At 45.6% G+C, this 10,591-nt stretch overlaps 1 protein-coding gene across 4 annotated transcripts in view; it reads right to left on the bottom strand.

Moving 5' to 3' along the window:
* Nucleotides 1–1,176: 1,176 nt before the first annotated feature.
* Nucleotides 1,177–10,591, bottom strand: part of APLP2 (amyloid beta precursor like protein 2) — a 191,174-nt gene continuing 181,759 nt past the window's right edge. For all 4 annotated transcript variants that reach the window (XM_068240380.1, XM_068240381.1, XM_068240382.1 and 1 more), the window contains 2 exons: nucleotides 10,272–10,424; nucleotides 1,177–2,830 (listed from right to left, as the gene is read on the bottom strand). In XM_068240380.1, coding sequence (XP_068096481.1) covers nucleotides 2,729–2,830; nucleotides 10,272–10,424 — 255 coding nt within the window. In that variant the 3' untranslated portion in view covers nucleotides 1,177–2,728. The remainder of the gene's footprint in view (nucleotides 2,831–10,271; nucleotides 10,425–10,591) is intronic.

The following is a 10,591-nucleotide window of genomic DNA, read 5'->3' as shown; positions in this document are numbered from 1 at the left end:
CAAGGACTAGTTTTAGTCTAAAGGGAATAAATATAGTAGTCTACATATCCTTCTCACTTCAGTTGTCTTGTAAAATTCCTAAGCGTTGGCAGTTAAGAGACAAATTTCACATTGCATACTTTTAATCAACAAAATTGTAATATGCAAATTAGAGGAGTCGGAGTCGAGGAGTCGGTGGAACCCTAAACTGAGGAGTCTGAGTCAGTGGATTTTTGGACCGACTCCACAGCCCTGATTGGATCCTTCCGCCTCCGCTTTCTGAGACCGCTGGAGAGAAGACTAGCAGAGTATGTGAGCAGAACTGTGGCGGGCTGGAGTCTTTTTGCTCCCCTTACGTTTGGAGGGTCCCATGAAGGATTACATCTGCTTCTGGGTTTGCTGAAAGATTTGTTTAGCTGGTATCACAGCGGGAGCTCCGCAAGTCTGCTTCCTCACTCGGCCATGCGCAAGCCATGCCCCTGCAAGCGTCATGATTTAATGATTGCTACATTTTATATTTTGGATAATTGCTGTGTTTGCGATTTGTGATGTAATGATTGCTGTATTTGTTATTTAGGGTAGGGTTTGCTGAACAGTAGGCTAATATAGGTCCAGGAGATCTGACAATTTTTGGCAGGGTTCCTCCAGGTTAAAAATGCTGCATTAGACATTACCATCATTAGCGTAGCCTAGATAGCAAGGGGAAATGCCCACACACAGACATGACAGGAAAATGTTCACAGAATCCAGTTGGAATAAACATTGACTACACTTTGGGGCTAGTTCATAGTGCTCAGTTGCGTTGCAGAATAATTCTGCAGGTGAACTCACTGCCCATACCATTCTATGGGCCAGTTCACAGTACTGCGTTTTAGCTAATTGAGTTATTCTAACTCGCTACATGCAGGCTTTGTATTAAAAAGTGTATATTCATTCTCCGCTGCAGTTCACACTCATTATAATGTGTGCATTATGCAACTGAACACTGTGAATCCAGCATTCAACCTCATAAGTTATGTGACCACAATGGCAGGCAGGTGCAGGGCCGAGTTTATAGTTTTTCAACTCTTGCTTATCTATTTTTTTTTTTTTTTACTTATGTTTTAGGAAGAATATTCATCTTCAGTCCAGCATAATTCTTGATGCTCTTTAATTATATATAACAACTAGGAAATCAAAACACACAGAGACACTGTCTTTATGGAAGTTAGTGTTTATTGATGTGTTCCCAATTTGAACATTCCCACACAACACACAAAGGGATCTTGCAGGAATCTGTGCATAGTGCGGTAAAAATTAGATAGGACAAGAAAGAAAGAAAAAAAAAAAAAAGAAACTGGGGAGAAAAAAAAACAACAACAAAAAAACACAGACGCACAACCACAGGTTACCAGAACCTTAGAAATCTGCTCAGAATGAAACTGGAGATGATGGTGTGATCGCAAACATTAATGTTACAAGCGGCACAGACATGGGGCGGAGTATAAACTCCAAAAATCTTCTGCCCCTACCCCCTTGTTTTAACTTCAACAGGATGGGATATGATTGCTCTTTCAACCCTCACTGCCCAACTTGCCACACAGTGTTTATCTCTGGACCCAAAACCACAAAGTTTGGACCTGGTAATCCATAAGCGCCTTCCCAACATGCAACACTCTCTGCTCTTGCTCTTGGCACCAATAGAAGATGATGTGCAGAGGAAAAGTGAGTAAAGTGCAATAATACCTAGTTGGCAAGGCAAGCCCGCGCAGACCCCCAATAGTTATGGGCTGACACCATTAAGGAATGAAGGGTACAGTTATTGGTACCAAGAACAGGAGCGGTTCTACCAAACAATCGCAACTACCCAAAAATATAAACATACTGGCCAGGATGGCAAAGAAAAAAAAATCAGTAGTATAGATTTTCTGTTCACAAGCAGAATAATAATAATAAAAAAAAAAAAAAGCAAAAGAGTTTAATCGCAATAAACGAGTAAAGGAGACGGCTCGCTCCACATATGGAGACCTCTGTCATTGGGATGGAAGAGAAACAGAGGCAATCATAAAGTCCTCTATATATGGTTGAACTACAAATCCCAGCATATGCTACCTTTTTGCTGTGAGTTACAATTCCACCTCCAATAAACAACTTTCATGTTGCTCTATAAGCCCAAAAAATGTATCACATTATAAACTGCCCACCATCATGAAAAAGAAACACAAACTTATATACACTTAACATTTTGTCCAATTTAAACTTACTTGCACCCATTTTTTTCATTACGATTTTTATAATTTTTTTTTAAAATAAGCCGATAGGAAAGAAAGAGGCAGAATCCACGAGCATTCTACTGAGAACAAATAGAAATGAACTTCCCCTTCCCCCCAATCATATATATATATATATTTATATATATTTATACTTTATGATGGAGACACACACAAACAAGTAATCTGAATGGAATTACTTTCCAATTAATAAAAAATAACCAAAAAACTCTCTACATCTTATGAGATCTGCAATAAAATATTCAGTGGAGATTTGCAAAATCACCTATATTCAGTCACCCGTTTAAAAGAATGGAAAGGAAAACAAATTTTCGGAAGTGATCACAAAAGTCTGTGAGTGCCTATTGAAGGCAAACTCTCTCCTCAAAGTAAATTGGTCAGCAGTGAAACCCAAAGCCCTGCCCCACTTCTTTGGCCCCGATACCCGCTATGCCCCATGGACCCGACTGCCCCACCCCCCATCCCTGGTCAGGTGATGCTCAGATCTGCATTTGCTCCAGGTATTTGTATGTTGGGTTTTCATAGCCATGGTTCTGCATCTTGTTCAGGTGGCGCTCCTCTGGAGTCAGCATTGGATCCACCTAGAGAATGGAACAAGGAACAGGAGGAGATCAGTATGAGCGTACACAAACAAGATAACTATAAACAATAGGGGTGTAATAATCAATGGCAACCATTTAAGAAGGGCAAAGAACATTACAGAAAATCACTTTCTGTAGAGATTTGGTGGTCACTTCCTCTGATCTGTTGGCTGCCCGTACACCGAAGGCCGATTTCCGATTGATTTTAGCATGAAATCTTTCAGGTATCAACCTTGTGCCGCCACCTCGCTGCTCTAGTCCCCCCAAATGTTTTATGTGCAACCCCCCCCATGGTCGTGCATTAAGATACTTTACCTGTCTGATGTACTTCCGTATTGGTGCCCCCACATGGTCGTTGGCGTTATAGCACAAGGGGTGTGACATTACATATGCGCCCCATGTGCTATAATGCCGGCAGCCACGTGGGGGCACCAATATGGAAGTACGCTCAGTGGACACTAGTGGACAGTGTGACAGGTAAAGTATTTTAAAGGAAAACTGAAGTGAAAGAGATATGGATGCTGCCATATTTATTTCCTTTTAAATAATGCCAGTTTCCTGGCTATCCTTCTGATCCTCTGCCTCTAATACTTTTAGCCATAGACCCTGAACAAGCATGTGGCAGATCAGGTGTTTCCGACATTATCAGTTCTGACAAGATTATCTGCATGATTGTTTCTGGTGTGATTCATACACTACTGCAGCCAAACAGATCAGCAGGGCTGCCAGGCAGCTGGTATTGTTTAAAAGGTAATAAATATTGTAGCCTCCATATTGCTCGTTACAGTTCTCCTTCAAATGAAATATGAGGTGCATTAAAGAGGAACTTTTAAGTTATCCCAAGGTGAGAGGGATATGAAGGCTGACATGTTTATTTCCTCTTAAATAATGCACATATAATGCACATTGCCTGGCTGTCCTGTTGATCCTCTGTTTCTAATACTTTAAGCCATAGACCCTGAACAAGCAGAATAATTATATACCTATGACAAATCTGACAAGATTAGCTGCATGCTTGTTTCAGGTGTGTGATTTAGACCCCACTGACCAGAATGCTCAGTAGCACTGCAAAACAACTGGTATTGTTTAAAAGGAAATAAACATTGCAGCTTCTATAGGTCTCACATCCCAGCTTCCTTTTAATGCACGGGCACATATAACACTTGGGAGAGACAGCGGCCATCACTCCAAATATCGCACCTCGGTACCGCCGCACAACCTATCGACTATGTCGGCCCAAACGTTTCTAGCATGCCCAATCAATACATTCAACCAATATTGACCCAAAATCGGTTGAAACGTTACGCCTGCATGCTTGTGGCGGCACAGATTTTTATCCAATTTGATAATTATTAAATTGGATGGTCAGTCGCCTGCCAAATTGCTAGATGTATGGCCACCTTTACAAGGCAGGGACACATCTTGGACAATAGCTACGTAAGATAGTGGCAGCTGAAGGTGGTGGATTTAGCTGATAAATAATGAAGAAGGTGGATGGATATGAAGTTTTGAAAAGGTTAGTGAACATATTAAAATGGAAGGATTTCCTAAGGATCCTGTAGTAACCATCGATATCACATGACATGACTGCACACCTGAATCATTGGCATCCGTTTTTTCTTTAACCACTTAAGGACTGCAGTCATAAAACCCCTTAAGGACCAGACACTTTTTTTCCATTCAGACCACTGCAGCTTTAACGGGTTATTGCTCGGTCATACAACCTACCACCTAAATGAATTTTCCATCCTTTTCTTGTCACTAATACAGCTTTCTTTGCTGCTGTGATTTTTAGTTTTTATTATATTCGTCAAAAAAACATGAATTTTGTCAAAAAAATGATTTTTTTAACTTTCTGTGCTGACATTTTTCACATAAAGTAAATTTTCTATATACATTTTTGTCCAAATTTATTGTGCTACATGTCTTTGATACAAAAACAAAACAATAAGTGTGTATGTATATATATATAGGTTTGGGTAAAAGTTATAGCGTTTTACAAACTATGGTGCAAAAAGTGAATTTTCTCATTTTGAAGCATCTCTGACTTTTCTGAGCACCGGTCAGGTTTCATGAGGTGCTAGAATTCCAGGATAGTATAAATACCCCCCAAATGACCCCATTTTGGAAAGAAGACATCCCAAAGTATTCACTAAGAGGCATGGCGAGTTCATAGAAGATTTTATTTTTTGTCACAAGTTAGCGGAAAATGACACTGGCAAAAAAAAAAAGTTTCCATTTCTGCTAACTTGTGACAAACAAAACTGACTCACCATGCCCCCCTCTGAATACTTTGGGATGTCTACTTTCCAAAATAGGGTCATTTGTGGGGTGTTTACTGTCCTGGCATTTTGGGGGTGCCTAATTGTAAGCACCCCTGTAAAGCCTAAAGGTGCTCATAGGACTTTGGGCCCCTTAGCGCACCTAGGCTGCAAAAAAAGTGTCACACGTGGCCATACTCAGGAGAAATAGTATAATGTGTTTTGGGGTGTATTTTTACACATACCCATGCTGGGTGGGAGAAATTTCTCTGTAAATTAGATTTTTTTTTACACACAATTATCCATTTACAGAGATATTTCTCCCACCCAGCATGGGTATGTGTAAAAATACACCCCAAAACACATTATACTACTTCTCCTGAGTACGGCGATACCACATGTGTGACACTTTTTTGCAGCCTAGGTGCGCTAAGGGGCCCAACGTCCTATACACAGGTCATTTTGAGGCATTTGGTTTCTAGACTCCTCCTCACGGTTTAGGGCCCCTAAAATGCCAGGGCAGTATAGGAACCCCACAAGTGACCCCATTTTAGAAAGAAGACACCCAAAGGTATTCCGTTAGGTGTATGGTGAGTTCATAGAAGATTTTATTTTTTTGTCACAAGTTAGTGGAAAATGACACTTTGTGAGAAAAAAAAACAAAAATCAATTTCTGCTAACTTTTGACAAAAAATAAAATCTTCTATGAACTCACCATACACCTAACGGAATACCTTGGGGTGTCTTCTTTCTAATATGGGGTCACTTGTGGGGTTCCTATACTGCCCTGGCATTTTAGGGGTCCAAAACCATGAGGAGTAGTCTGGAAACCAAATGCCTCAAAATGACTGTTCAGGGGTATAAGCATCTGCAAATTTTGATGACAGGTGGTCTATGAGGGGCCGAATTTTGTGGAACCGGTCATAAGCAGGGTGGCCTCTTAGATGACAGGTTGTATTGGCACTGAAGTGCAGGAAGTGCAGGATGTTCTCAAATCGTGACCTGGACATGGCAGCAGAGAACATGGGCATGTGATGTATTGGGTGCGTAGACCAATAAGACCGCAATACACTCTTTTTGACTAGACCCATGTTAAGGAGAAGGCCCCCCAAAAAATGTTACATTCGGGAACTTGGAGTGGCTTCCAACGAAAAGGCTGGGCATAGTAGCTTCCTGGATTGGCGGTTGCGTATTGTGTGGCAGAACGGTTGGTCTCAGCCACAATGAAGTCATACCAGCAGTGATCAGAAAAAAAAAATTCTGTCACTGCGGTGGGGTGGGTGAGGGTTTGGCTGGGTGATCAGAAGCCCGCAGGGGGCAGATTAGGGCCTGATCTGATGGATAGGAGTGCTAGGGGGTGACAAGAGGTGATAGGAGGTGATTGATGGGTGTCTCACGGGGTGATTAGAGGGGAGAATAGATGCAATCAATGCACTGGGGAGGTGATCGGAAGGGGGTCTGAGGGGGATCTGAGGGTTTGGCCGAGTGATCAGGAGCCCACACGGGGCAAATTAGGGCCTGATCTGATCGGTAGGTGTGCTAGGTGGTTACAGGAGGTAATTGATGGGTGTCTCAGTGGGTGATTAGAGGGGAGAACAGATGTAAATAATGCACTGGGGAGGTGATCAGAGGGGGTCTGGGGGGGCTATCTGAGGGTGTGGGCGGGTGATTGGTTGCCCGCAAGGGGCAGATTAGGGTCTGATCTGATGGGTAGCAGTGACAGGTGGTGACGGGGTGATTGATGGGTGATCAGTAGGCGATTACAGAGGAGAATATATTATTATTATTTATTAGATTTATATAGCGCCAACATATTACGCAGCGCTGTACAATAAATAGGATTACAGACAATGATAACAGGGTTGACAGAACAATACAGGTAACAGACCATAGATACAACAATACAGGTAATAGCAATAAGATACGCAACACAATGCACATAATAGTACAATGCCAGATCATAAACTGGAACTACCAGTTCCAAATTCTGGGTAAAGTGCACACAGTCAAGTATGATACACAAGGGAAGAGGGCCCTGCCAAAGGCTTACAATCTAGAGGGAGGGGCTGGTGACACAAAAGGAGGGGGTGCATCAAGAAGTTATTGGCAGAAAGGATTAGGGTAGTATTGAGTTGATGTAGGCCTCCTTGAAGAAGTGAGTTTTGAGTGCTTTTTTGAAGGTGTTGAAGGTGGGAGCGAGCCTGATGGGCAGTGGGAGAGAGTTCCACATGATAGGGGCAGCTCTAGTGAAGTCCTGCAGTCTGGCATGGGAGTGCGAGATGCGTGGGGTGGTTAAGAGGAGGTCGTTGGAGGAGCGAAGTGGGCGGCCAGGTGTATATCTGCTGACCAGGTCAGAGATGTAGGTTGGGCAGGACTTGTGTAAGGATTTGTATGCCAAACATAGGATCTTGAAGCTGATTCTGAAGTGAATTGGAAGCCAATGAAGGGATTTGCGTAGGGGAGTTGTGGAGACAGAGCGGTGGGAGGAGTAGATGAGTCTGGCTGCTGCGTTCATGATGGATTTTAGGGGGGCGATGCGGTTTTGAGGAAGGCCTGACAAGAAGGAGTTGCAGTAGTCCAGGCGGGAGATGATGAGGGCATGGACAAGGAGTTTGGTAGTGTCTGGGGTCAGGAAAGGCCAGATCTTGGAGATGTTGCGTAAGTGGAAATAGCAGGCTCTAGCTACGGTTTGGATGTGGGAGGTGAAGGAGAGAGCCGGGTCTAGGGTGACACCCAGGCAGCGGGCTTGTGTGGTTGGATGAATGATTGTGCCATTGACAGTGACATAGAGGTCAGTGGGGGGTGAAGCAGCACGGGGCGGGAAGATTAGGAGCTCAGTCTTATCCAGGTTTAATTTTAGGAACCTGGCAGACATCCACGATGAAATAGCTGAGAGACCAGAGGATACCTTCTCCATGGTGGTGGTGGAGAGGTCAGTGGTATGGAGGTAAATCTGGGTGTCATCTGCATATAGGTGATAGTTGAAACCCAGAGAGGAGATGAGTTTTCCGATGGAGGCGGTGTAAATGGAGAACAGCAGGAACCGAGAACAGAGCCTTGGGGGACCCCAACTGAAAGTGGGAAGGAGGTTGAGGAGGAACCATTGAAGGAGGTCTTGAAGGAGCGATTTGAGAGGTAGGAGGAAAACCATGCTAGGGCACGGTCTTGGATACCCACAGATTGCAGGGACTGGAGTAGCAGGGAGTGATCAACAGTGTCGAATGCTGATGAGAGGTCTAGGAGGAGAAGGATAGTGTATTTTCCTTCGGCCTTGGCAAGCGTGAGGTCATTGACGACCTTGGTGAGGGCAGTCTCGGTGGAGTGGCCTGGCTGAAATCCTGATTGTAGGGGATCAAACAGGGAGTTGGAGTCAAGGTAATGGGTCATGCGTTGGTGGACTAAACGCTCTAGGAGTTTAGATGCAAAAGGGAGTAAGGAGATGGGACGGTAGCTGGATGGAAGTGAGGGGTCTAGTGAGGGTTTTTTAAGTAGGGGAAGTACAGTGGCCTGTTTGAAGTCAGAGGGGAAGGTACCCGTGGAGAGGGAGAGGTTAAACAGAGTGGTGAGGACAGGAGCCAGAACAGGGAAGTGAGGACGGAGGCATTTGGATGGCACAGGGTCTAGGAGGCTGGAGGTGGCAGGAGAAGTGGCTAGGAGACGGCTGACTTGGTCCTCTGTGATAGGAGTAAATGCAGTGAGTGGTGGGTGGGGTGGGGAATAGGTATTGGTGGGGAAGGAAGAGGTGGTGGAGTGGAGGCATGAGATTTCCCGTCGGATGCTGGCTATTTTGTCGGTAAAGTGGGTGGACAGATCAGTGGCTGAGAGGGCGGAGGTGGGGGGAGGAGTGGTGGGGTTAAGGAGGGAGTTGAAGGTGGCGAAGAGGCGCCGAGGGTTGGAGGCTTGGGATCCGATCAAGGCAGCAAAGTATTTTTGTTTAGCATCAGTTAATGCGGTGTAGAACAGCTGCAGGTTGGCCTTGTACGCCAAGAAGTCGGAGTTGCTGCGGGATTTCCTCCATTTGCGTTCGTAGGTGCGTGTCTGTTTTTGGAGGTTGCGAGTGTGTGCATTGTGCCAGGGCTGGGGGTTGATGGGACGGCTGGGGCGGAATGTGGGGGGTGCAGCAATGTCTAGGGCTGCTGAAAGGGCCTGGTTGTATTTGGCCACGGCTTGGTTTGGGCAGGTAACGTTTGGGAGGGTGGATGTGCAAGCAATGCACTGGCGAGTTGATCAGAGGGGGTCTGGGGGGCTATCTGAGGCTGTGGGCGGGTGATTGGGTGTCCGCAAGGGTCAGATTAGGGTCTGATCTGATGAGTAACAGTGACAGGTGGTGATAGGGGTGTTTGATGGGTGATTGATGGGTGATTAGAGGGGAGAGCAGATGTAAACAATGCACTTTCGGAGGTGATCTGAGGGTGGGTCTGCGGGCAATCTGAGGGTGTGGGCGGGTGATCAGGTGCCCACAAGGGGCAGGTTAGGGTCTGATCTGATGGGTGGCAGTGACAGGTGGTGACGGGGTGATTGACAGGTGATCAGTGGGTGATTACAGAGGAGAATAGATGTAGCACACAGAATAGATGTAGTACAGTACACGGGGGGGGGGGGGAGGAGGGGGTCTGGGGAGAATCTGAGGGTGTGGGAAGGGGGGTGATCAGGAGCCCCCAGGCGGCAGTTTAGGACCTAATCTACAAAATAGCGTTGACAGATAGTGACAGGGAGTGATTGATAGGTGATTAGGGGGGTGATTGGGTGCAAACAGGGGTCTGTGGGGTGGGCAGGGGGAGGTCTGAGGGGTGCTGTGGGCGATCAGGAGGCAGGATCAGTGTGTTTGGGTGTAGACTAGGGTGGCTGCAGCCTGCCCTGGTGGTCCCTCGATCACTGGGACCACCAGGGCAGGAGGCAGCCTGTATAATACGCTTTGTATATTTCCATGCGGCGATCGAGGGGTTAACAACCCGCCGGCGCTTCCGAAAAGCCGGCGGGTTGACGTCGCGGGTGGGCGGAGCCTATTGCCGGCGGATGCGTGCGCATCACAGCGTGCGATCCCCGGCCAGCTAGTGTCCCAGGATACGACACCAATTGGCTATGTGCGGTCGGCAAGTGGTTAAATAATGAAAACTTATAATGAAAGCACAGTGCTTCACAATAAAAATGCTAACTTGCTTTCAGCCACATGGTCTCACCTCAACAATGCCATGACTGATGGTGCCATACTGCCTCTTTCTCAGCAGGACCAGGCTGATGACAATTATGGTGGCAATGGCCACAGCGATGACTAACAGGCCGATTAAAGTGCTGCTGCTGAAGCTGAAGTCATTATGCAGAATCTCCGTTTCCTGTACAGAAGAAAGAGATTGGGATTGTGGTGAGGAACACAGAGCATATTACAGATTTTACATTGCAGCACAGAAGCATAAGAATAAATTGCATACAAGTGCAATGTGTCTACCCTGAAGGCAGGACAGGTTTTCAGATATCTCACATGGCTCTCCTATGGGGTGGG

The sequence above is a fragment of the Hyperolius riggenbachi genome, chromosome 6, assembly GCF_040937935.1.
Source record: "Hyperolius riggenbachi isolate aHypRig1 chromosome 6, aHypRig1.pri, whole genome shotgun sequence".
Lineage (NCBI taxonomy): Eukaryota > Metazoa > Chordata > Amphibia > Anura > Hyperoliidae > Hyperolius > Hyperolius riggenbachi.
Note: the sequence above shows the minus strand (reverse complement) of the source record. Positions and strands in the feature narration are given on the sequence as shown.